General features: G+C 44.3%; 1 protein-coding gene across 2 annotated transcripts in view; it reads left to right on the top strand.

The window, feature by feature from the left end:
- Positions 1 to 27821, top strand: part of Cdk6 (cyclin dependent kinase 6) — a 185040-nt gene that overhangs the window by 102701 nt on the left and 54518 nt on the right. For both annotated transcript variants that reach the window (XM_060373992.1, XM_021653232.2), the window contains one exon: positions 26426 to 26535. In XM_060373992.1, the coding sequence (XP_060229975.1) occupies positions 26426 to 26535 (110 nt within the window). The remainder of the gene's footprint in view (positions 1 to 26425; positions 26536 to 27821) is intronic.

Here is a 27821-nt window from a genome sequence, read left to right as displayed (position 1 = left end):
GTGTACCAGGATTCATCTTAGAAATAGTAACAGCAAGATCGTTCGCAACAGCAAAAAATGCAAACAACCCAAAGGTTCACCTATCAAATGATAAAATTTATTTTGGTAAAGTCACACAGACTTAAAGAAAAGTGAGAATTAAAAATGAATAAACTCTAACAATAAGCAATAATGTGCATGAGTCTTAAAAACAATACTGAGTGAAAACTGGTTATAAACATGAAATTCTTATGAAGTGATACGAGCAAACATTTTTTACATTTATGACAAATCTAATTTTATTAAAACAAATAAGTGAAACATAAGATTGTCCAATGCAATCGGAAGGTTGTCTCTGAAGGCAGAGAGACAAAGAAATAAAGGAGTCAAATTGGGGCTTAAAAAGAAAAAAAAAAACCCACACAGCGTCTTCTCTGCGCCGCCATCTTGGATCTCCAGCCCAGGGGTCTTTTCTGATACTCCAACCAAGGACCATGCATGGAGATAATCTAGAACCCCTGCTCAGATGTAGCCCATGGCAGCTCAGTGTCCAAGTGGGTTCCCTAGTAATGGGAACAGGACTGTCTCTGATGTGAACTCAATGGCTGGTTCTTTGATCACCTCCCCTTGAGCAGGGAACAGCCTTACCAGGCCACAGGGGAAAACAATGCAGCCAGTCTTGATGGGGCCTGATAGGCTAGGGTCAGAGGGAAGGGGAGGAGGACCTCCTCTATCAGTGGACTAGGGCAGGGGCATGGGAGGAGATGAGGGAGAGAGGGAGGGTGAGATTGGGAGGGAATGAGGGAGTGGGCTACGGCTGGGATAGTAAATAAATTGTAATAAATTAAAAAATAAAGTAAAATAAAATTTCAAAAAAAGAAAAGAAAACAGGGTGGATCTGTGTCCAGATAGCTGTAACATCATTCAGTCCTCACACTTACGTATGATAAAGTAGTAAACAGGTGCCTGTATTGTGTTGATAAGATCCATGGGAGCTGCCTAGGTGGTCTACTTAATAGCCTAAGAACATCAGTTAAGGAGTGACCATCTCTTCAAAAAGGCAAGGTTCAAGAAAGAGCAGCCTAGCAGAAGGAAGAGAGAATTTAGCAGACTGAAGGCAAACCTGAGTTTGGCCAGTCCGAGAAAAGCCGGACTTTGCTGCTCTTCTTGCTTGTTGGAGCGGCGCAAACATGGGGGAAATGGTTATGGCCCAGCGCAGAGGTACAGAATGTCCAGTCTGCCACGGGAGACAAAAAAAAAAAGTGAGCGTTCACTTTTAAGTATGTAAGTAAGCCTTCGGAGGATTTGTGGCCCATAATAGAAGCAGAAACTGGGGGGTGGGGTGGGGAGCTGAAAAACAGGTAGCTAATACAGAGAAAAACAGAACAGAAAGTTGAATACAATCAATCAAAAATTTGATGATATTATTGTCAGAATTAGGAGAAACAAGTAATGTAGGAAAGTTAGTTCTATCCAGGTCTTTGTCTTAGCAGATAAAAGAGATGTTAAAATACTACTTAAATATTCCTTCTCCCTTCTCGCCCTTTCTATACACAGACTTTTAATGATGTATTTCTTGTCACAAAGAGTGACATATTTATCCATAGAATTAAGGATATTTACCCTGTTTTGTCCTTTTTAACTTTAGATGAAAATGTGAAGATGATGATGATGATTGACACGTGTTTTGCCCATTCTGAAGTGTGCATTGTGTGTGAAACGAGTTAGAGTGTTACGAGTTATCATGCAGAATTAAAAGGAATCTTCTCAGTGTTTCCAATGCTTATGACTAAATGAGGTCCCGTCCGCGGATCAGCGTGCTCAGAGTGGACTTTCTGTGCCCAATTACTTAGGCTTTAGAGCCCTTTACTCAAAGCACCCCAGCGTACACTGAGGCGATGGGAGAGGCCCTGGCAAGGTGGCCATTAGAAGTGAGCTGTCGCAGATACAGCTGATAACTCCTAGACCACCGCGTCACATTTCTTCTCAGGCACCACTGGAGTGACCAGAGGCAATTTGGAGATCTGCCTAAGGGGGTGTTGACTGGCTTTGGGTTTCTAACCTCAGGATGGGGTTCATTATTATTTTACAGTTTCACAGACAGAACTGGCTCTGGGGGAAGGGCCCTCCCCCCGGGGACATGTGCCAGTGTCTAGAAACACTTTGGGTTGTCACAGTGGGGTGGGGGGTAGACCGTGATACTGTTAACCATCAGACAGTGCACAGAACAGGCCTTAGAGGGACAGCTGGCCGGCTGGAAACACCCCAAGTGCCCAGGTCCAGAAAACCTTCAATACAAAAAAAAGTTTTGTATGACTGGCCCCTGACCCCTTCATAAGAATGGCTTCCAGGAATTTCCTCCCACCACCCTGTGCCGACTAACCTGGGGTCAGAGGTCATCTCTCACTGTGAGCGTGGCCCACGGTATCTGGCACCAGAAGTCTGTGGGTGGAAGAAGAGAAACAAGGTTTGAAAGACACAGGGCCTCCAGCCAGCCCCAGGGAAGATCTTTGAGGCGGAAAGTGTGTATTCGAGCTACAGGCAAAGGACTCTCACCAGTACCTAGCTCAAGTGGAAACTCTTCCACAATGATTTACTAGCTCATAGAACACGCTAAACTATTTTTTTAAGCCTTGTTCTTTTTTTCTATTTATGAGACAATATCCTTGTGAAAATAGTCCAAGGGGGTCAGTGAGATAGTCCAACATAAAGAGTGCGGGCTGCATGTACTTACCCACAGGAGTTTGATCCCCAGAGGGGAAATGGCCCCTGAAAGTTGTCCTCTGTCCCTCATGTACATGCCATGGTGCACATGCCAGCATGCACATATGGGCAGTTTTTAAAAATCATCCAAGAACTGCAGTGTGTCTCAGTAGTTCCCTCAGCACGTGCAAGGCCCCGTATTCAGTCCTCAGGGATGACATACACGTGCGCGTGTACACACAAAGCAGACTTGCAGACCGGATACACATGTGAAGTGGTGTGTTTCTGTAGCGCGTTTCTCAACACACATACTCCTGTTGTCTTCTGACTCACTCTATAAAAATTCTTCAGAACTTGTCAGATGAAAGGCACATAGGATACCCCCACCCACCCACCCACCCGAAAGAAGGCGACACAAGAGGATTTCTCGGAGCAGATACCAGCTTACTGATCAAAACGTTATTTCTGCATTTTACGGTGTTTGTAGAGTGAGGTAGCATTTTTAGCATATGGAAGCTTTAAGCTTACACACCCAGTATCTGTGCCTGTTCATGATAGTAACAAGCTCGTATTTACAGCAAGTCTTCAGTGCCTGCCTGTGAAGCCACTTCAGCTTTCTACCTACGAATTAGCCTGTTTTTATCTGTGCTCGTGTCCGTGTCTCTGTCTGCGCCTTCAGGCACAAGGGTCTTCTAATCTCACTACCGAGGATCATGAGGCTGTCTGCCTCATTCCCTCTGAGTCGCGGCTGTACCATCTCTCTGTTGCATCCCCCTGTCTTCCAGATATGCCTGAAGGACGTCACGACCCTGGGCAGCAGAGGGGGCAGGTGGGAAGGTGTGGGAGTGCTCGGGTTTGAGTGTCCTTCGCTCAGGGTGCCCCCAACCCCACGGTCCCAAGCTCGCGGCCTTCACCTTGCGTGCCGTCTTCTGGTGTCTGTCTGTCCTTCTTTTTTCCTTCTTACAAGCATCTAGCGTGGTTTCTGTGGCGTTGTGGTGCCCTGTTTTTTTTTTTTTTCCTCCCTTCTGCCTGTTTCATGAATGCCCTTCCCTGTCTGACCAGTAACTTCTCTCTGATGGCACAGAGCCTGCCTGGGCTAGCAGCCTTCTCCAGGAGGTGATCCTGCAGGCATGAAGCTCCACTCCCATGCAGCCCAGACCGTTCGTTCCTTGAGTCCACACCCTGCTAACACTTCATCTTACATTGCAAGCCCACCTGAGAGTCCCTACTTACTCTCCATCTCACTGCCAGACTAGAAGCATGGGCTGCATCCTACATACCTTTTCCCTTCTTTCTGACTTTTCCTAATTCTGCTATTCCTCCTGCCTCCCCTCTTCTCCTCTTGACTCAACACCCCCATAGGTCCTTAAGGTCTTCTCAGTTTTTCTGGTTCAGTCCAGCCTTTTCATTGACCATCTTCCAGGACCATCTTCAGTTCTCTCCTCTATAGTTACTGGAATTAAAAATGCAGGACATGTCAATCTAGCATGCATCCTTAAAAAAAAAAAACCCTGAGTGCCTCTGATGCAGACAAACTCCAGGCTCCCATCACCTGGCCCTTGAGGGCATTTGTCACACAGTCTTCAAATTTCTGTTGGAGCTGCTACCTCTGACAGTCATGCCTTGCAGCACTCCTGCAACCTTAACGCTAAACAGTGTAGCCTGTACCTCACCCTGCACACCCTGGGAACATTAAGCTTTGTAACATTCCCAATATAGAACCAGGCACCCACAAAGGCCTTCAGTTGCTTACGTCATATGACTCTGCATCTAGCCTATAGGATGACTATAATGACTTCCCATTTTGCAGATGAGAAAACAAAGGCATAGAGAAATCAGTATGTTTTGCCAAGTTGGTTGAAGCCCACTTAAAAAGGGGGGGGGTTAGCCAGGATTTGAACCCATGCTCCTAAGTAGTAAAGCCCAACATGATGCCAAGCTTGTTCAGGTGCCTCCACTGCCCAGCTGAGCTTTTGGGGGCAGATGTGGTATCTTCAGTCACAACTAGGGTCCAGGGTTTGTCTTACATAGACAAACCGTGGCGTACAAATGAATGGTTGAAGTTAACAGTGCGAACATTCCAGTGACGTGAGCAGCAGTGACATGTATGTTAGGACAGGTGTGTCTGTCTCTCATCTGTCTCGTGCACTGAACGTGAGGACACAGGATGTAGGAGTGTTCCTGCTGCCTTGGAGAAGAACCGGGTTGATTGGGAATCAGTCGTTCTCTATTCGAAAGAACTAAGCAGGGAGCTTCAGGCGGCGTTCTTACCCCTCATCCGAATGGACAGTACTAATTTTTGTAAACGTCGGCTTTTCTTTTTCCTCGGCTCACCTTTGAATTGTACATTCTAACAACCAGTTATTGAAGTAGTTCGATCGAGGGGTGGCCCAGGCAGACCGCCCTGCGCTCTGAGAGCTGCCGCCTGCTGTCTGGGTCAGGCTGCTTTGCTGACGTGGGCTTCCAAGGACTGCAGGCTCTGCCCCTGCGGCAGTGAGGTAGTCTCCCATTCAGGTGGAGGCGGCCTTCCCAGCCGTGTTCAGGCCATGTTCAAGAAAATCATTCGTCTTCCATATGCGTACAAAAGAAAGAAAGAAAACCAAACAAACAAACAAGCAAAAAAATAGAATGCTTCCAAATAGGATGTTGGCATCCTGTGGTGTCTGGAGTTATCCTTGTGCAGTATATGATACACGGTCTCTGATGCTCTTTGCAGTAGGAGCATGCTTATTTCATAAACCAAAGATCATCCAGAAGGACACACACACACACACACACACACACACACACACAAAGGCATTTACTCGTGCCCCATGCAAAAGCTTATAACCGAGTGAGGAAAAAAAAATTAATTAATGACGTGAATATTAAGAGGTTACTAATCTATTAAAACACTGGGCCACAAGTTGACTAATTAAAAGGAATGCAGGCTGGAAAGCTGCCACAAATCTTTCACTTGGAGGCCCACAGGCTGAAGCCAGTGATTGTGCGTGACAGACCCCAGGAACAATGGTGCCCCGCACAGGCCATCAGACGGAGCATGCTCGTCCAAATCACGCCAACGATGGGGTGGCCTACGGGCAAACAAAGTGGTTAAACAATACATAATCAGGTTTTTATTTGGTATTTCCTGTGAGGCTGTACCAGTTGCCAGGGAGCGTTCTGTATTTTTTAATTTGGCTGTATTAATTGTTGACCATGGCTGGCAGAGCCCCAGACAGGGACAGATAAGGGGGAAAATGGCATCTGGACATTAAAGCCCTGAGTGTACTGGGGGAGGGGGGGCACAAAAAATTACAGCATATATCAGGAATTTTCCAGCGAACGAAGCACGGATGTGGTAGTCCAAGGGAAAGAGAGCCAGACTGAGCTTGCTTTGTTCGCTGAGGGAGCCCCCCCCCCCGTAACATTCTTTTTAGCTGTGCATATTTTGTCTTCATTTGTACAGTTCTAACTTCTTACTGTGTGGAGAAGCTCAGTTCCAACTGGTTGGGCCTGATAATTCTATGACAATAATTAAAGTTCACAGTGTTGTTAGCTACATAGGAGCGGCTCTACAAACGAACGGTTAGCTGAACAGTTTTTTTTAAGTGGCATGGCCATTACTATAATGGGTGTCGATAATTATTTTCTTTGGTTTCACAACAGCATATTTTTAAGGCAGTATTCATACATGGAGACAAGCAAGAAACAGCGTCTTAAAAGCCTGGGGCAGGAGTGGAGAGGAGAGCCCAGTCTGAGAGTGATTGTACTGCACGTTCTTAGCCTGTAAATAAAAATTTTCCTCAACTAATTTGTACCGTGGAGTTAAGTGATAGGGACAGTTCCATCAGCTACTATGGGACTCGGTTTTAAATAAAAGTGCGTAGTCACTTGCAGAGACGGATGGGGTGTTCGAGCCTTGGGATTCTGTTGTTTAAAACAAGATCTCACTTGTACAGGCCAGGCTGGCATCAGACTCTCGGCAACCTTTCTGCCTCAACCTCCCAAGTACTGGGATTGTGGGCTTCGTGGTTTTTGTTTTAATTCAGTAACGCAGGGTCAAGTCCCACCATAACACAGATCCTTTCTTTGAAGGTTGGTAAGCCCGGAGCCCTCACTTTGACGGCAGCGATTGTAACATTTGTCAAAAGTAAGAGGCGAGGTGCAGATCTCTCAGGAGCTTTGGTGGCGGTGGTACAAGTCCATCCGGGTGCCCGGTGGCCAGCTCGGCGGCTGGAACGGGGGCTTGAATTCTGGCTGTGACCCGCAGCTACCTTGGACTTTGCTCTGGTTACTAACGTGTTCTGAAAATGTCAGGATCTGGGCAAAGCACCCAGACCCTGTCTCCGAAGGGCCGGTGGTACTTAGTGAGATGCCAAGCGAATGGAAAACCGTGGTAGACTTTGGCCGGAGTATGCTGTTTTCTCTCTTGTGAAGGTGTGCGGTGTCTTTGATCTGCTCAGAACATTCTAGTCTGTCTGCATTAGAGTTGAATATGCTTATTTAATCACTATTGAAATTCTATAGCAGAAAGTAAGGGAAAGGTCATCTGGTTTGTAATAATAGCCAGAGACTTTGTTTGTTTTGATAATTATTACTGTTGGACATTTCCTCAAAACCATGGTTTTAATATTGGGGGCACGTGAGTGTGCGATGAGAGAGCAGTCATCAGTTCTGCTCAGTTCTTTCCTTCCAGAAAACACCTTTAGCGACTTGGACAGGCCAGTTACATTTTCTGCTGTCTTCCTTTTTGTTCCTCACTGGCGGCATGGCTATATTGATGATTAGCAATATGCAGGTTCCAGATAACCTTTAAATTCACTGAACTCCTTATCCAAAAATGTGTTTTAGTAGGAATGAGTCTCTATATCACATCAGCTTTGGGTTTTTTTTCCAAAGGACTCCTGGAAGCATTTTGAGGTTTTAAATTATATCTCTGCTACCTTGTCTTCATATTAATATCATTATAACATCTTTTAAATGATGTATTAGAGACTAAGAAGATGTATGTGTGTTTTGTTCTCATGGGATCTTTGCTTCTTTGCATTAGGAATAAAAACTATTTTTTTTCTACTGAAATAATAGCAACAGTAATAAGCCAGATGTAGTTACCTTTGCTTTCCTAGAAAACTACCTTTCCTATTCAACAATTGGCATTTTTTCTTTGGCTGCTTTTTAAGTCCGGCTGTTAACAATTTAGCCTGTCTTTCATTTTAAGCACCATTTCCCAATAGGAAGCCCGGGTGCCTTAAGCTGGCTTCCCATTGGCTAGCCAGGGAAAGGGCATTTCTGCATAAATTGGATGCTTCCTTTTCCCCTGGAGACCAAATATGCTCATGTTTCCCAATCCCCTGGTTTGTAAACTTGAGTCCATTGCCCGATGCTGGAAACTGTCACTTCATAGAAGGCAGTCCACTTCAAAATCCAGATCCAGGGCCCCCGCCATACCCATGGATTTGATGGCAAAGAATACATGCTTTCTTCCTGAGCCAGTGTTTCTGTGGTTCTCCAGCTGAAATCAGAAACCGATGTTCCTCCAAGGATACCTTCAAAGAAAGGTATTTCCTTTGTAAGGCTCCAGTGCACACAGAACACGAAGGGTTAACCAGAGGTCTGCTTTGAAATTAGGCGAAGGTCACTGCCAGCAAGAGCAAGGACTTTTAAAGCCTGTGGTCCCCACCCAGGGGATTGTAAACATTGGCTCACAGCCACCTAGTCCCACAGCACAGAACTCCTCTGTGAGCCTGCGAGCCCAGAGCGCTTCTTAGCCTCCTGCCTGCCAACCTGAGGACTCCTGCCCTGTGGGATGCCAAGGTGCCTCACATGCAGCCAGGCTGCTGCCGGCAGTCTGACTTCCTCATCCAAACAGCGTGTAGAACGCCCATCGTATCCCACAAGGGCTGTTACCTGACGTTTGTTAGTAACCAGCAATAATAGCCGTGTCTCTTTGTACTTGGCTCGACCCAGGGCCCTCAAATACAAAAGCTGGCTGCCTCAAAGTTCTCACTGCCTGGGAGCCTGTGTTTTTGTGTTCCCTTTTAATGTTGTTGTTTTTCAGTGCAGAGTTTCTTAGGCATCAACAAAGGAACAAGTCTCTGTATGGGTGTTTTAAGTAGTTGGCGTAGTCTCAGGATCATAGTTACTTCGTAAAAAGGAACGAAGGTGATTCAGACAGGATGCACCCATTTACGTGTGCCTCAGGGGTCTGCAGTCTGCAGTTTAGTCACTGATCTGGTTGCATCAGAAGAGAATGGACTCCCCAGAGAGATGGGTAGCTTGAATTTCTCCCACCAGAACTGTTCAGAACGTTGTAAAAACTATCACTCTGCCTTTATGAAATTTTATGGAATTTCTGTTATTTCATGTGACATTTCTCCCTTCCATAACTTCTGAAGCCAGGAACAAATTATTCACTTTTGATAGACCCACATAGTAGAGAAAGTAGGGATAGGAAATTATACCTCATGTCATATTGTTTTGTTACTGTCTTTGTGTGTGTGTGTGTGTGTGTGTGTGTGTGTGTGTGTGTGTCTATATTTTAAGGGCAGACATATAAGGTCTTAACTTTATGAAATGACTTCTGTGGATATATTTTATAGTAAATTTAAATGTTTGCCTGTATGAACTGTGTTAGTCCATACGCATTCCTTTCTAAACAGCAAGGTTTAGTTTTGAAAATAATAGGACATGGACCATCCCTCCTAACTGTATCACATAGACATGTAGCTATCTATGGTTGATCTCTGCAGTTGGTAAGATGCGTGGATTTGCCTTTTTCTCTCAGTCTAAATAACCATTAAAGGGTTCTCACAGCGTTTTCTCGGATTACAAGTTGCTTTTATGGAATCACAGATTTTCTTGAGTACTTACTAGCGTCCTGTTGATGAAAGTTCTTTGTTTAAATGTTAGCATCTTGACACTGTTACCAGTATCCTGTATTAGTTTCTAGTACTGTGTCCAGATGGTGTCACTGAGCACCCAAGAAGATGTTTTTGAACTGGAATCTTTCTGTGTAGTCCTGGCTATTCTGGAACTTGTCTGTCGACCAGACTCAAACTGAGAGATCAACCTGCCTCTGCCTCCCATGTGCTGGGATTAAAGATGTGTGCAACCATACTCTGCCTGTAAATTTTACTCTTAACTATAGGATTCTGTTCTTGAAAGGACTATAAAAGATTTGTGATTTCATGATTGTATAGTTTAGAAAACAGTGTCCCAATGATGTGAAAGTACCCCTTTCAAAATAAATAATCAGCAGTTGTATATAACAAACATACACGGGAAAGAAAACCCAATTCTCAGGCCTGAAAGGTGACTCAACAGATAGAAGCATCTGCCACAGCCTGGTTACCTGTCTTCGGGTCCCTGAGCGCACAGGAGACTCAGAGAACTGACTCCCGAAAGGACCTTTTGATGTCCACACACATGCATACAAGCCACACACACCATGATAATTTAAAAATAAGGGAAACCCTATTCTCTAAATCTCAGTGTAGAAATCTTACCCTCAGTCCATCAATTGCTGTTCCCTCATGTGGCATCGCATCAGCAGGTAAGGACCAGGTACTGAGTGTGAGCCAGTTCATCCACGGTTCATCCACGCAGCATGTTTGGTATCTTGACCTTTGCCTGCTCCCCAGGCCCTGGTGGCATTGCAAGTTGTCACATCAGATCCACTATTTGCATCTCACAGCTTCGATCATGCCCACTTAACATGTGACGTTTTACATCGCTGTAGCGAGTTCTCTTCAAAGAGCCATCACAGAATGACCGCAGCAATTCACAGGGGCCGATGCATAGCACTACCTGTTTTCATGACTAAGTGACAGAGACTCAATATAAACATAAAAGCCCTCAATGCAGAAAGACAAAAAAGAGAATTAATTCTTTCCAATAAACATATACTGCATTTACACAGTTTTAAAGGACCAGTGAAATGCATATGTGTGTGTGTGACACACACATACATACATTGATTATGGAAAGTAAAATGTTTAAATTTATGTTGTTATTTTTAAAGTACTTTCATACACTGTTGGACACAAAAAGTTTTTAACAGAACTATTGAACAAGAAAATAGAACACAGAAAAACAGGCCTGAGATATGTTCCCTCACAAAGACTAACAAAAACAATCCTTTGGCAAAACCGACCAGAGAAAAGGAGAGTGTTGTGGGCACGTCAGAGCACTTTGCTTTTAGAGAGCTTTTAGAGGAACCTCGGGCTAATGAGATGGGATTAGACAGGATACGAAGAAGTAATGACTGCACTCCACAGGCCCAGCCTCTCCCCTAACCCTTGTTTCCACTAACCTGAAATGTGTGTGTGTAATTATATATAATAGATACATGATATATAATATTAAAGATATATATATATGTATGTATAGCTTAGCGGAAACTGTTTTATATAAACAGTTTTTTATCTATATACATATGTATGCTTTATATACATATATGTGTTTTAAATATGTTGTAGTTTCATTTGCAAGCAAAAAGCCAGGGAAAATATATGTGATAAAAGAGAAAAGACAGTTTGGAATCATACAAAATAACTATTTATTTATACTTTTCAATTCTTTTTCAGTAATTGTTGGCTCACGAGCTCTGTGCTAGGCTTAAGAGCTCAGTGCCGGGTGTGTGCTTAGGGAGACAGGGATTGTGCTTGAAAGGTTAACGGCTTGGTGGGTGAAAAGGAAGAGGAAGAAGATGGCCGGCAGAAAGGGTCCAAGTACAGTAAGAAGGCTGGAGAGGTGGCTCAGCCATTAGAGGAGTGCACAGTGCTCTTTGAGAGGACCACCATTTACATCAGGTGGCTCCTGCCTGCCCGTCACGCCAGCTCCTGGACCCTTGGACCACCCCTGGCCTCCTCGGCACCGCATCTATGTACAGTAAAGAGGAATTACGACAAAACATTACTGACACACCAGATCAGAATGCGTAATTTTCATGAGTAAGGCTTTTCTTTCATGAGGGACATCATAAAGAATTTGCCCTTTTAACTCTGTTTGAAAAAAAAAATTTTTTTTATCATTCATGAGATTTGGAATCCCAAGGTACTGGCCCCATTCTCAATCTTGGAACTGTACTTAGATTGGTATGTATGGACTTACCTTTGACGTGAAACAGCCTCTTGGTCGATGGTAGCTCTGGCACTACTGAAGTTCCTTCCACTAAAAGCCAGTTAGATTTCACTCCGGGATCTGCTTTTGTACAGAAGTTACTGATGGGGAGAGCGAGGCTCTCCGTACCTTGAGTCTCTCTCTGGAGCATCTGTTAGTTTGCTTGGCGGCCATCTCCTTACTGCATCTATGTAATGAATCTTTACAGCATGAATTACCTGTCCATCTTCACAGTGTGTGTCTGTACACACATTTTCTTGTATGCCAAAGCACTTCTCCACATAGGAAACTCCACACTTCTCTGTAGCCACCTGAAGCTTTTCTTTGAAGCCGTGCACTCCCTGTCCTGGCTCAGACTTTGAAACGAAAGCACGTGAACGTGCAGGTCTGATGAGGAATTCTGGGAAACCCTTGCTTAGGTAGGCCCTTTGTGTTGGAGTTTCTCCGAAGTATAACATTAAACTCTTAAGCACAGCAATTCAAGATATACTTTATAATTCTTTGAAAACAGTAATATAATTCTGACACAACTGGTGAGTTGGTAATTAAAGTCTAGTGTGTAGATTTTGAGTATATAGAAGGTGCTCAATAAATACTAATATTTATTTCTTGGTTGCAGTCGTACTTACTATACATAGATTAGGGGTACTTCATTGTAGGAGTTTTAAATCAGGCACTCTATTTAATGAGTCGCTTGTGTTTTTATGGCGCGTCCTCAGCATGTTCGCACAACTCCAGCCCCACCGTCTTGGTGTATTTCCTGACCTATGAAGTGTCCCAAGACAGTCCTAGCATTCTATTTCTGTTTATGGCCCCAGCCCCCCGTCGTGGCAGATTGGCTACCCCGTGCATATTGTTGCCCTTCAGCATTACATTTTAAGTATCTTTCAGAGATGTACACAGGGCAGAAAGCTTCGGTGATTAGAATTTTCTACAGTCTATTTTTATCGTGAAGATGTGAATAACATTTAACCTAAACGTGAGTATGTATCAGTCAGAACAGAAATAGTAGTTAATATGGAACAAGGTGTGATTACTATCACACACACACACAGAGAGACAGACAGACAGACAGACATCCTTTTTTTTTAAAGGCAAAGTATATTTGGTTTTATTTTTCTGGATCACATTAGTTTAAAATGTCAAATTGCAGTGTAGAAACATTCTCACAGACCCAGTCTAGAATGATGCTTTAGGAAGCATTTTCCCAGGAACACTTAGTTCTGCAAAGTGGAAATTGATGTTATATGAGAGAGAAACATCGTTCAGTTTGGTAAATGCCTAGTTCTTTGGCTTCTTCATAACCACAGGATTTCCCACACCCTTTAATTGTCTGTGTGAAATGTGGATTTAAAGGAGGGAGATTAAATATCCAGATTTGTTGATTTAAGCCTGTTTTTCATAGACTGTCTAAGCAGTGGCTAATTTCTTTTAGGAAACAGGAGTGTGCATAATCAAGACCTCACAGTGCATTTTTCAAATACCACCAACATTCCTCTGTGACTGGCATTGTCTTCCTTGGTAGGAAAATATTGATAGAGGTGCGTCAGATTCATTTCTCCTCAGATCATCTCAGGAGCCTCACAGATCATTGTTTACCTTTAAACGCCTCACTTTGAAGATCCAGGAATACTGGATCGTGTTTTCCTGCCCATGTTTCTTGCTAAGTATTTTCTTGTAATCAGTCACACCCTGAAGCCCATGAGGATGGGAGCCATGATGTGGTGTTCACTAGCGCACACCCTAAGCCCTGTGAGGCGTGTAGGATTCACTAGCACAAAATGTTGGACACTTTTAAAATACTCAGTGACTAAGTGAAGCCATCATAGGCTTCATTCTGTGTTCATTGGCCCAGGGGGAAATGGTACCATGTGCAAAGGGTGTAATCCCCCGCCCCCGAGGCCTCACCTGGATGGTTGCCTTCGTTCCCCATATTCAGATCCCATGCCTGGGTGAATGTGGGTGTAGGCTCACTGACAATGGGAAGGTAGCGATGTCCCCCGTAGATGGAAATGTGACAAGAGGAGCCAATAGCTTCAGGTTTGGACGTAACTAAGCTTCAGGACTGGGTTCTATAGTGCAGTTTAGCATCTTAGTTTAGAATGATATTTTGGAGTCTTTTGTTTGTAGAAGAAGCCCTGTAAATGTCATTAATAAAACTTTTAAATTACTGATATTCAACAAACATCGCAAAATGGTTTTTAACTTAGTCTTCTATGCGGTGTTCAAAGTGTTAAAAACTATACATAGAGAGACCCACAAACAGATACTTGAAAGAGCTGGGAATTTGGTAAAAGTTGAATACAGAAAGGATACAAGTGAGAAGTCTAACATTTGTAGGTTGTCTTAGAGCTATTTGGTCACATGTGTGTGTACAAACAGTAGATACTGCTGTTCCTCCATTTAAAAAAGGGCCTAGTTGGATAGTTTATAAATCCAGACTGTTGGGTGTGCAGTTCTCCACTGCACAGGGAACTGGGGCGTGAGGAGAGTGGCTTGAGCAGCCTAGTCTCTACGGTAGGATTGACAGAAGAGGGGGGGGAATAAATGCAGATTACATTCTCTTTTTTAGAGTTTTACATTCTTAACAGATTGGCTACCCAACAGTAGAGACAGCTGCAGTCCACACTAGCATGAATGGCTGGAGATGTTGGGTAGGTAAGATACATCACACAACACTGGAGGAAGAGGGTTTGCAATGGTCCAGCCACTAGCAAAACTGGTAGTGCTTAATAAGAATTTGCCTACCTTTTGTGTGTAGCCAAGAGAAATGAGTACACATGTCACCAGCAAGGGAAACAAGACAAAAACATTCAAAGGATATTGATGCACTGTACAAAAAGCTATTGATAGCCATCAACAGAGGGTTGAAAAAAAAATTCTGCCGTATTGACACAGTGGAACAAAATTGCTGACATGCATCACATTGGCAATTTTCGTATGCCATGTTGAGTGAACAAAACCAGGCACAGTGGTTTCCATACATGGCATGGCTCTTTGGATGTTACTCAGTAAAATTAATCCATGGGGCAAGGGCACCCCTGCGTTTACTAGGATGGGCACGGGAGGAAGTTCTATGATGATATGCCTTGTTCTAAGAAGTGGTTTCATAGTTTTAGACTCACGTGAAAATACCTTGTCCATGCAAATAGTAGTGTGTGCCTAAAGACAACTCAGTAAATTAATATCTTTAAAGAATATGCATATATATATATGTATATATATATGAACTGATGCCAATATTGGCTAAATTTTATTTTATTTTTCTTTACAAGAGTCTTTCGTTTGGTTGATTTGGTTCGGTTTATTGAGACAAAGTCTCAAAACCTATCTGGACTATGACTTGGACATCTAGCAGCCTGCCTGCCTACAGGAGATTTTCCTTAAGATAAGCTTAGAAAATGGATTTTGTTGCCGTATTTGTGATTCTGGAACAGTTTTCATAACTTTCATAAAAACCTTAAGACGTACTATTCTCCCCCCTCAGCCTGTTTGGTTTGTTGCTGGCTTTTATGTTGTTGTTGTTGCTGCTGCTGCTGCTGCTGCTGTTTGGTTTGTTTGATTGATTTTGAATTCCTAGGGCTTGGGGAGCATTTTCAGAGATGTGTTTTTCTTGATCCCACATTTGACAGCTCCTTAGTGGCTGCTTGTGTGCCACATCCAATAGCTAGAGCTACAGTTTGGATCTCAGATACCTGTGAGAGGCAGTGTTACAGCCTGGTCCCCAGGGTGGAGTTGCTGGAAAGCTAAGGAAGCCGCCATGACCCTGCCTCACTGCAGGCTCCAAGGAGGAGGGCCGGCCTATCTGGAATAGAACTCTCAAAGGTGTGGGGCAAAAATAAACCTCTTCTCTTATAACTTGACTATCTCGGGTACTGTGTTACGGTAGCAGAAAGCCAGCCACACAGCAGGCATTGGGGAGCTGAAAGTAAACAGTGTCATGACAGCATCTGGCTCTGTGGGATGGCGAGTGGAAGTAGAGTCTTGTCACACCTCCTGTCAGTGCAGGGGCGGAGAGAGATAGACCATGGGAATACACACCAGGGAACTGTTACTTCTTCCAGAATGCTCCGGAAGACCTTCAAAGAGGGCATCACTAGGCCCTACTTACACTTTTGCCCCATTTGAGAGTGAGAATTTTTCCTCTCCTGGAGAATCAACAATACTCTGTATTCTTCATGTTTCCTTAGACACCACTGTAATCACGTTTCCAATCGCCACGAGCTCTGAGGATAAAGAAGCTGCCTGCCGCAGATTTCTAGAAAGCAGCAGCATTCTTTGAAATCTCTGTAAATGGAAAAGTCTTTTCTTTGAATTAGTTGCGAGGTCAAAGCTGGGCCTAGCATGAACTTGGATGGGTGCTTTTGCCTTTCCAGTAGTGTTTGCGTGCAGCAACCACAGAACCCTAAGCACAGTGTAGCTGGAGCCCCGGGTCTAGGTGAGAAACCTGCTGCTGCCTTTTATGTTCGTATGTCTCTCTCCTGATAACGGATGTACCTAGAAATACTTTGTAAAGTCCTTGGTATTCGTGTGGTTCTTCCTAGAAACTGAGACAATTTCAAGAGAAGCCGTGCAGCCCATTAGCAGTAAATAATGCATGTATTCTACAGTTATCTGCTAATGGGCAATTTTCAGTGATCTTGTTTTCCTCTCTGCTTACAAAAGCTACATAAGGATAATTGTAAATTCTAAAGATGTATTAAATATGTTAAGGATAGAATAGTGTTCTTTTAATTGCCCCTTCTGTGTTTTGTAAATGTCTAGGGATATACATCTAACACATCAGGCCTTTGTTTTGTGTTAACCAACTTTCGAATCAGGCTCCCAAGCTGTATTTTTCCTTCGCCTGTCTCCTACTGTTCCAGCCCTCTGTGTGCTGCTGTGTGTCGAGTCTGTACATGGGTGAGGGGTGAGTTTGAGGAAGAGCCTGACTGGAGGAGCTGGTGAGTGATTTCATTTGCAGAGATAGAAGAGTGGAAAAGGAGAACAAGGGTTCTGGAAGGGAAGAAGGAGGGCGGTGCAGTAGAGGGTGGATAGAAGCATGCCGGCCATGCCAGGCTCCTGGCCCCGTGCAGAGCGCTGTGAGCAAGCAGTTCTTCCTTCCCCTCCATCCAGGGCCCAGCTACTTGCTCACCCGAGATGCTAATGTCTCCACTGGTGACCATTTTAGTAAAGAACTTTGGGATACCATCATTGTAAGAAAATACTTTGTTCTTAGCAGCTTTTTGGTAAGCCTACATTGCTCTAGAAATACTGATTTTAAAAAAAAAAAAAAATTTGTTTTAAAATGATAGTTAAACAGAATACCCAAAAGAAAACACCTGAGCCAGCTATGATGGTACATACTAGTAATCCTAGCACTCCAGAGGCCTGGCCAGGAGGATCACTGCAACTTTTAGGCCAGCCTGGTCTACATAGAAAGTTCTAGGCTAGCTAAGACTACACACCCAAGACCCTATCTCAAAAATAGGTAGGTAGGTAGGTAGGTAGGTAGATAGTAGATAGATAGATAGATAGATAGATAGATAGATAGATAGATAGATAAGAATAGGTCTGAGACATAGATTTACCTTACACGTGTGAGGCCCTGAGTTCATTTCTCAGTAACCTTGCTCCCTCCCCAAGAGGAAGGAAGAGCTGAAGTCAATGTCTGCATAGTGAGAATGAACCTGAGCCAGAGGCCCCAGCCCTGCTTTGGTTCCTGGCACTGCCCCCCAGCAGTTCCTTGCTTGGGGCCTCTTCCCTGTCGCTAGAAGCAGTCAGTGGTGCTCGCCCACAACATGAAACTGAAGATTATATACACTCCGAGATGGTTGGTCCAACACAGAACTTTACTCCTGCCCTGCTTCATGAAGGCTTTTCTTCCTCTTTTCCCTACCCCCTTCTGTACCCTGAAATAAGATTTAAAAAAGAAAAAAAAAAGGTGCTTCAGAGAAAAAGGTTACAAAAATCCCACAGTAGTCCATTCCTGATTTCCAGCAGTTTCTCCTGTCTATCTCTGATTCCTAGGCCTGCAATCTAAGTCTTTGTCTGTTTAGGCCCCTCCTAAGTTTTAATCTGCCCAAATGAACAGCATGAGACATCCTTGTCTCCAAAAGCATGTTCCCTTTATTTCTTCCCTCTAACACTTGACACAAAATACTCAGAGCCCTCTGTGCTTGTCTTCACTCCCAGTGGCCCAGACTAGTGGAGAGGGATGGGGCTGGCTTTCTTCTGCTGTGCACATGCACACCTCTGTGGGCGGCTCTGAGGGAGCGAGCGCTGTCCGAGGAGCTGCACCTTGATGGTTCCCTCCGTCAAGATCTCCACTCTTTCCCATTTAAGGAAGGCAGTGCCCACGGAGTTCAGGGAGGTGGAAGACAGTGTGCCCGGGCTTGGTTTTACAACATGCTTGCCTTTCTCTCCTCATTTCCCCTGGCCACATAATCGGCAGGAACTCCTGGCATTGCTTTGCATACAGCCCGTGTGAAACTGAGTACTGCGACAAAGGTGAGAAGGCACGCACGGCGGAGGCACTCGTTTCCGTACCAAAAAAAATAAATAAATCATGTTTCAAAAGTCTCCTTGAAATCTGAGTGGTTACGTGGCCTCCCAACACATACAGATTTCCTTAAGAGTTAAAACAGTTTCTAAGAGGAAACGAAGAGCGAGGCAGCCTGCCGTATCCTGTGTTCAGAATGATTTTCACTTCTACTTATCTGTAAAGGTTGAAGGAATGTCTGCAAATATTTGCTTGGTTTCTATGGTGAAGGCAGAGAGTGATCAAGTGGTGATTGCTTATTGTCAAAACCAAAACTGGGCTGTACTGTATTTTGCAAGGAGAATGGACTTTTTGCTTGAAACGCAATAGACACTTAGCAAGTTGTGACTGTTTTAAGTTCCACAAGTTCAGGATGAAAATTTAAACAATGCAGCTTGAAGGAAACCATGAGCCCCCTCAAGCATATGAGGGTCTAATTTACAAGAAAAAGTGGCCCTGACACTTTACTTAAAAGTCATGTGATGATTAAAGATAGTGCTGGTAGACTCTCAGAATGCCTAGCCTGGGTCTGGGGACACAGCCCTGCTCTGTACTCCATGTCCTGCCCTGGCTTCTCCATCCTAACCCTGGAAGCACCCATTCTTCTCTCTGCTGGCTACTTCTACATGTGTTAGGACAGGCACATACTTTATACCTGCTATGTACATTACTCTGCAAAGAGCTGGGTTTGGAAATCTGGGTCCCGACTCTCAGAATGCTGGTTCTAGGTCTATTTAGCTGTAAAGACACACCAAAGCAGATAAGGTGTGGCGACAGCCAGGATCTATTGTGTTTGGGGATGGACTACACAAGGTGAGGTTCACAAAGAATTCAGAATGCAGCTGTAAGGTTGACCCTCTAGAGAAGCATCAAAGCATCGCCTAAAGGCCACAAGGCACAACAGAGCACACATACCTGAGGAACCTCAAACTTTTGTGGAATGAAGCAGAGGACCTGGTGTCTCAGTTAAGATTACTGTTGCTTTGATTAAACACCATGACCAAAAGCAACTTGGGGAGGAAAAGGGTTTATTTCACTCACAGTTCCATGACAGTTAATCTTTGAAAGCAGTGATGGCAGGAACTCAAGCATGGCAGGAATGTGGAGACAGGACCTGAAGCAGGCCATGGAAGGGTCCTGCTTACTGGCTGGCTCCTTATGCCTTGCTCAGCCTTTTTTTTTTTTAATAGAACCCGAGGCCACCTTTCCAGGGATCACACCATCCACAATGGGTTAGCCACCTCTATAATCACCAACTATGAAATGCCCTATAGGATTGCCTAGACCTGATCTTATGGGTGCATTTTCCCAACTGAGGTTCCCTTTCTTTCAGATAACTCCAGCTTGTGTCAGTTTGACATAAAATTAGCCAGCACACGAGGGCAAGTGGTGATTTAGCTTGTGAAGAGAAGAGATAGAAGAGGAGCAGGTACCACCAGATGAAAGCCAGTGTATGCAATTTGAATATGAAGATTTTGTTTTGTTTTATTTTTTGCAATGACTACATGGTAGTGTCCAGGAAACCATTAACACTGTGCGTGGGGTCCTCTGCAGCATTCTGGGCATGCTGTGAAGTTGAGGACATTCATGCGAGACTGAGGGTGCATCATGGTAGTGAAATGACTGCCCAAGAGAGCAGTCATGGAGGGAAGAGAAAGCAGAGGGAGTGCTGAATCCAGTATTCTGCACTCAAGACCATGCAACATTTCCTGCCCCTGGCTGCCCTTCAGCCAAGTCACTTGACTGAGGTCTGTCCTAATCTGTAGCCACAGTGTCTAGCTAACATGGTGCCCTTTATAGAGTGAGCACATGATGAACCTAACTGAAGCTCACTTTGATTTAGGTATAAGATTTGCTCTTTGGAGTGAAACCTTCTTGGGCAACCTATACCTAAACAGAAATAAAAAATACAAGCTTGGCAAGAAGGCCTCCGGGGCCCTGTGGAATTCAGGTGTGTAGAGTTTCAGGTCCAGAGGGTCCCACACAAGCAAAGGCCAGTCAGTAGGAAGTCACCATATCTAATGGGAACAGTGGATCCCAGGGGAGCCAGGAAGCTGAAGAAGATCATTTCAGGGGGCAATGGATGTGTCCAAACAGAGATGAGAAGAGGATAGCAGATCTACCATGCTCTGTGCATGGCAGAGGTTCCCAGGCACACCATGCTCTGTGCACTCAGAGTCACTCCTGTAGAGCTTGCTCACTTCTTGTCACATGTCCTTTAGACTCTGGTGACAAGTGAGTGAATGTGAGATGGCTCCATTGTATTGGTTGCAAAAAGTCTTTTTTTTTTTTTTTTTTTTTACTGGTATGTAATTCTTTAATAGTTTCCACGTAGCATTATATTGAGAAGACTGCTTGCAATAATTCAAATTCCTATTCTTTCTAGTATGTACAGTCTAAATGGGTAATATTAAAGAACTGGGTTTTTTAGACCCTTTATGAAAAGATGATAAAATCATCCCTACTTAGTTTTTATTTCACAAACCATCCCAGTGTTCTGTAGGAAGACATGAGTATTAAAAGACGTTTGTGTTGCCATGGCACATACAGGTGGATAAGGACAGAATGTGGGAAGATGATGTTCATGTACCTCATAGCTGTTGTCTGTGTTCACAGTTAAGGCGTGCTGCAGTGGGCCCAGAAATAGAGCAGCACCCACAGGGAATCACCAAAGTGTGAAGGACATGCAAGGGTAGCTTAGGGTTTGGTCCTCTTTACCCTCGCCTCGCCATTTAGGGGCTCACAGATCTCCCTGTCCGAAAGACCTCTTTGACAAATGAGAAAACAGACTGGAGGAAAAAAAAATCCCATCCATAGTGCTTTGTAGATTAATGTATGAGTTGGGATCCTGGCAGAAAAATGGTGAGGCAGTCAAGACAAGGCAGTGCCAGGGAGATCTGTTTACGGAGGCAGCGCTGGTAGAGATGCAAGGCTGGAATCTTGAGGCACACTGTTGCTCAAAGGGAAAGGGGCGCGGGGAGGGATGCTGCTGGAATGAACATGCTCCCTGAGGCAGACATTGGCACTGTGAGACAAACTTGCTGGGAGAAAAAGCAAGGAGTTAAGGGCCTGACCTCTCTTCTCCCTCTCTCTGAACTCCTGCCAAGACTTCCCAGTGGCCAAACCCAATAAGGAACTGGAGGCATATGGCAGATAGATAGGGCCTCCTCCAGGGCAGAGATCAGACAGACAGACAAAAGGAAGAACCCCCCCACCCCAGGCTGCTGTTCACCAGGGCCTCTCGGCAAACTGTAACCACGTAGTGTGAAGCCAGTGGCGTCAACAGCATCTTGGGGATCCAGGTGAAAGCGTGCATAAGGAGGAGACTGCTGAGTAGAATATTAAGTGGGAACAGTCAGCATTGGCCTTGGCTCTACTTTATCTTATACTGATATTGAACTGGTTCAAAAAAAATTGTGAATAGAGATCAAAGCCCTTAAACAGATACATTAACTTATGTAAACATCCTTGAGGGCCCCCCCCCTTCTAGGTCCCCTCCTGTTGCCAAATCCATTCAGCACCTCTAGAGGCTGTTAATACATGTAATGATTGCAATAAACATGGTATTTGCATTGGTTCCAGCTGGCTCCAGCCAAACTCTGTCCATAGTTCCCATTGTTATCTCTGCTTACTAGACAACTGCATTGTTACCATTGGTAGCAACCTTTGTCACAGATTTTTCAGCCTTGATCCTTACACACTGTGCTCATTGCTTTCCCCGACCGCGTTTTCACATTCGGGCTTAAGATCATCCGTTGACACTTAAAGACATCTGTTCTGCCCAGGGAACGTGGCCGCAGATTTGGTTGTGTGATAGAGAACCATCCTTAACTTTATGTGGTAGAATCGTGAAACATTTTTTTTTATCAGTACTTTCCCCTCCTCGTTAAACTTTCAGATTAATTATTAATATCTTTCTGTGGCGCACACATTGGGCAGTTTTACACCAGAAATTTCCACAGGCACAGAAGTGTAATAATTCCTAAGAAAAGCAAATTGGTATTTTGCTGCAAGAAAGATGTGTTGTGCTTTGTTTTCAAGGACTTGGAAACCAGATTTGGTTGCAATAAAATGTTCCAAACCATACAGGATTTCAAGTGTTAAAACTACAGAAGCTTCATGAGCTAACTGAAGTCCTCTGGATTGATGCTAGGAATGCTTTCTTTATATATACCCTAATACATAAAGATGGCTTTTTATAAAATGCTATTTTATTTCTATTATTAAAGGGTGTTTGTTTGTTTGTTTGTGTGTTTTTAATGTAGGCCCTGGGAACTTTTGGGGTTATAGTACCCAAGAATTAAACAGAAAATAATTTTTAACAACTCATTTTCCACAAGAATTTAACCAAAATCAGCATGTCTTTAGGTAAATATTGTCAGTTCAAGTAGAGTCTGAACATAATGTAATTCCTCCTAGTTTTGCTCGGTGATGATTTGTAGGGAGACTAAGCAGAAACGAAGCCTTCCAGAGACATGTGAGACTTTTGGCTCTTTTAGCTCTTTAGCAGTCATTCTGTGGAGTTTTGCAGTGGGTGTCATTCCACACAGAGCACTGTCATGACCCCAGGTAAAAAGCAATGTCAGTCTTTCTCTTCTCAAGCCATTGTTCAGAGAAATAATTTACACCAAAGGGCAGCTCAATCTGTACAATTTGCACTCACCTTAAAAAGTCCCAAAATCTTTTAAACCGTGCTCACTAGTGGCTTAATTTCAGTCTGCCTTTCCCTGTTGGTTCGTGGGTGCTTGGCCCTCAGGGTGCCCCATAAGATTTTCAGCAGGACCCCAGCCCTGCTAAGCTTCATGCTTTGGGCAGGGCTACTCAGCCGTCCTGAATTCCCGGTTCTCAGCTCTGTAGTTGTCAGTTGCCCACTAGGAGCAGCTGGGGCCCGCTCACGACCCTGTGCCTCCATGGTTCGTGACGGATGTTCACGGCAAGCTTGAGACCTGTGGCCCTACAGGCATTTTTCTAGGCACATTATGGCCATTATGTTCACACCCACACATAACTTCTTAACAAAAGTGAGAACATTATGCAGCAGAGTTCAGAGCTGATATTCATTAAACATTATTTCATGGGCGTCTTTTCTGTGTGGGCAGGATATGCAAGGTGAGAACAATCCCATTTCTTTTTGCGAGATAAATAATATTTCCTATTAGTCATTTCTGCAGCATAGCTATTTGTTTAGTGGTATAAATGTTTCTGAGGAAAAAGCTGGATCAGGCACATGTGCACTATTAATTTTAAAAATTCTGTCCTATTATCCTCAAAACAGTTGTGCCACGTTGCAGTTTAAAACTGCTTTTAACAGAGGCAACTCTGAATAATGTTCTTTTGCTTAATTTCTTCAAAACAGCTCCACTCCTTCATACAGTTCCCTCACAAAGCTGCCTCATCCTTTTCTTCTCTCCCTCTGTGAGACGGTGTCTTTGTCAGGTTCTATGTCTTATGGATTGCTTTCTCATGGATTTCCCCCACTTTTCAGTTGTATCATTTTCTTACTGATCTATACAGCATTTAATCAGTATGATGATTTAATCGATATTATGCTAAATCCTAATTGACTCACTGCAAGTCCAACCCTATAAATATATTAGTCAGTTTCTGGACTTAACTTAGCGTTTTTTAGTCTTTGTCACCTTCAGGTTTATTTCTCTAGGTTCAGAGTCGTTTTTCTCCCCCAAATCACTGGGTTTTCTTAATTTTTGTATTAATATTACCTTTATAATGTAGCATTTTCACATTGTTGTCATGGTTTGTCATGCCATGTATTTAGGTTTTATGTTCTTCAGCAGCTGTATTACCATCTTTTTTCTTTGTACAGGTTTTATATTTTTAATTCCTGTCTTAACTTTCTTTGTTGCCAGATAAATGCACTGCTTTCTTTACATTTTACAACTGAATTAGTCTGTGTGTACCATCTAAATTCTCATTATTTTACTAATATTGTATTATCATAAATATCTGCCAAAAACACAAAAGACAGATGTGTGTATGAAACATACACCTTTAGAAATTCTGGAGGAAAAGACTAATGGGAGCAATGGCCAGGCTCAGACCACCTTCAGAATGGGGCAAATACCGCAAAGCTCAGGACTTAGGACACACAGCCGTTGTCATACAGATTGTACATGATGGAGAGTGTCCTTCCACACCCACAGGACAGCAGCAGCAAACAGGTGTTGCCATAAACGAACAGAAAGCCCACCAAGTAGGACCTGGACAGGTTACATTCTCTGGTGGAAATAAATAAATACATAAGTAAGTAATCAAGTGGCACTCAAATCCAGCTAAGCATTGCCTAGGGAATGCTAAAATAAGAAAACAGAGACCCTCGAATTTGGTGAGGTTAAGCATGAGGTCCAGGAACCTTAGGGGTTTTTGTTGTTGTTTTTCTTTTTTGTTTTTTTTTTTGTTTTTGTCTTTTTTAATTCCATGGATGGTTCCATTGACTGTCCGGTGATACAGCCTAGCATTTGACTAGTATCAAGGATACAGAGGCACCAAGGGGGTTGCTGAAAAGATCTATATGAGAGGCAGGTGACAACTAAAATAACATTGTTTTGGCATCATCAGTTTGTATTTTGTTTCTATTTCTATTCTATTACCTTAATTCTTCCTTTTTTTTTTGTTTCTGCTGTTGTTATTTTATGATAGGGTCACAACTATACAGTCTAGGCTGCTTTTAAAACTCGTGATCCTCCTGCCTCAGCCTCCTAAGTGCTAAGATTAGGCACGTGCCACCATGTCTGATACAGTCTCCTCCATAGATGTCATCTAAGTATCTCTTAAATGAAATTGCCCCCTGGGTGGATTTGAAGGAAAACCTACTGTATGACATGAAAAGGCAAGAACTGTCGGTGTTGCTGTATCCTGACCCCCAAACGTTAAAACGGCTGCCATTCTGTTCTTGCCTACAGTCCTGAAGGTTGGCTAGACTCGTCTCAGCGGTCTTCAAACATCTGGGGGCCAAGGTGGTCTTGACTGTTCCATATTGAGGGCCCGGAGAGCTCTTAGCTGAGGATATAGCAGGGGCTGTCAGGGTGCCGCCTGGGACATCTCAGCGTCACTGCTGGGTCCCTAGAGGGAACGTCTCAAGAGCAAGTGCCTGAAGGGGCCCAGAGTACATGACATCTTAGGAACTGTCCTGCAGGTTAGGCAGCTCACATTCAGTGAACGCTGAGTCAACTCCGTGTACATACAGGGAGAGAGGGGACTTTATGGAAGACATTTTTAGAGACCTGCCACCTCAATATCAGTGTGCCAGCTGACGTGGGACCGAAAGTACGTGCGGCCAAATTGCAGGAAAGCTAGATGTGAAAGAGTACATCCTTCTTTCGGATGTCTGCAGAATCTCAGCCTTTCCTCCTCAGAGCAGAGGCACCTGCTTCCCTACACACATAATCTGAGGCCTTGACCTGCTCTTTTCCTTGGCCTTCAGCCTGGAGGAGATCGTCACGGTTGTACTTCTTCAGTCTGTTCTATGTCAGATGGGTTCTCGGGAGTTCAGCTCTCGTACACTGCGCAGATACTTGGTTTGTACGTTCTCTCTTATTTTCCTCCGTTTTGGCTGAGAGGAGCGGCAGGGAAGGGGAGTTTATTTTTGATTCCTCGCGGTGTCGTAATGAGAACAGTTCTGACTTGTCCTGGGATGCTCTGTGCACTTCAGGGTCACCCTCCAGCAGCCACTTGGAATCTCCCCGTTTTCTACTAGTGTTTTGGGAGTGGAGCCATCATTGTTTTTCTTGTGTTGTTTTGAAGTCTTATGAGTGGGGGAGGGCAGCTTTGTGGTAAGAGTTTGGGCTTTATTTTATTTTATTTTATTTTATTTTATTTTATTTTATTTTATTTTATTTTATTTTATTTTTACTTTGCTCTCAGAAGCTTGTGCCGTTTGTTATCCCAGGTCCCATTAAGACAGTCTGAAATGAAAGCCCAGGTTAGGAGATGAGATGGTTTCCTGGCTTGTGAATGGGTCCTGTGGGCTTCTTGCCTTTGTCCTGTTGTTACCGTGACATGTGAACTGGTCTCAATGAACCGGATCTTGTCCTCGAGCCACCTAGGCTGGGTAACCCAACAGCTGGCTTTCTCAGTAACGCCCAGGTCCCTTTGCTGTTGCAGGTCGTCACACTGTGGTACCGAGCCCCAGAAGTCCTCCTCCAGTCCAGCTATGCCACCCCCGTGGACCTGTGGAGCGTCGGCTGCATATTCGCAGAAATGTTTCGCAGAAAGTAAGAACTCCCATTTCCTCTTTGAATCGTCGTGGCTGGCGGCAGCATGGCAGTTCTGTTTCAGCTGAGGTCATGAGCGGACCCGTGTGCGCTTGGTCCTTTCCAAGGTCCTGCTCCCAGTCCTTATAAAGACCGCAGCCTCCGGCTTGTGAAAACTTTATTTGGAGAGTGACACCCCGCCCCCGCCCCCGCCCCCCCTTCCACCTAGCTAACCTGAAGCATCTTATAGTACTTTCAGTAAAGAAAGACCCTCGGGGTGGACTTTATCCAGAGGTGGATCAAGGCCATGAGGTTTTTAACAGAAATTGTGACGGTGGAAACTGTTGGGGGGTGTTAGGTTAAAAGGGGGGCATGAGTGGTACCTCAGAGTACCACATTGTCCACATATGGAGGAGAGATCTGGAACGTTTGGGCGCTGTAGAAGGGCAGAAATGGAGCTGAGGATACAGAAATCAAAAAAGAGGCTCGCAAGTTGGTAAGGCAGCTCCGAGGGTACCTAGTACCAAGCCTGGGGAACTGAGCATAATCCCCCCAGAACTGTACGTGGTAAATGGAGAAAACTGACTCTCACAAGTACAAGTACCCTTCATTGGCAAGCGATAGAGAATAAAATACATGCTCGGAAAGGCGATTTGCTCAGAAGGGGGATCCCATTGTCAGTCCTGATCTATACTTCCTAAGTTTGCTTCCCTCGGAAGGGTGAGTGGGGAAGCCCAGTGCATTCCTGCTGAGCGTGTTCAGAATGCAGCTCGGAGCAGCTTCTTTTCTCAGGAAAAGAAGTGGTCAGCCATCCTGGCCTGCTGGTTGTTGTAACCAGAGGAAGTCTGTGTGGTGAGTTTTGTGAGGTGCCTCTAGACCTCAGCAGAAATTCACCATAACTCACAGGATGGAATTGTGGCAGAGACGTGAGGGTGCAGAGAATGTTCCATGCCTTCCTACTGTGTGTCGAGTACATTGCCAGAGTTTTTCCATTGTGTGTCCTTTTTCTTTTCCTTGATGGAAGAGGGTACTGTGGTTGAATGCTTTTTGAACAGTAGCAGGGGTCTGAATTGAAAGGAAGTCCAGTGCTGATCTGTTTTAAAATGGTGGTATGGGGGAGGCAGATAAGAATTAGCCATCAACTGAACTGCAGAGACTACCAACCAGCCTAAATAAGTGGGGCTTGGGACAGTGAGGAAGAGGAGAGGGCCTGTGGGACATGGTGTCTCAGTGGACCCTGTGGCTGGCTGAGTGAGCTAGGTTGGCCCCCGGGGATCCCACCTGTTCCCACCTCCCCAGCCCTAGGG

This window comes from Meriones unguiculatus, chromosome 21, assembly GCF_030254825.1.
Source record: "Meriones unguiculatus strain TT.TT164.6M chromosome 21, Bangor_MerUng_6.1, whole genome shotgun sequence".
Lineage (NCBI taxonomy): Eukaryota > Metazoa > Chordata > Mammalia > Rodentia > Muridae > Meriones > Meriones unguiculatus.
Note: the sequence above shows the minus strand (reverse complement) of the source record. Positions and strands in the feature narration are given on the sequence as shown.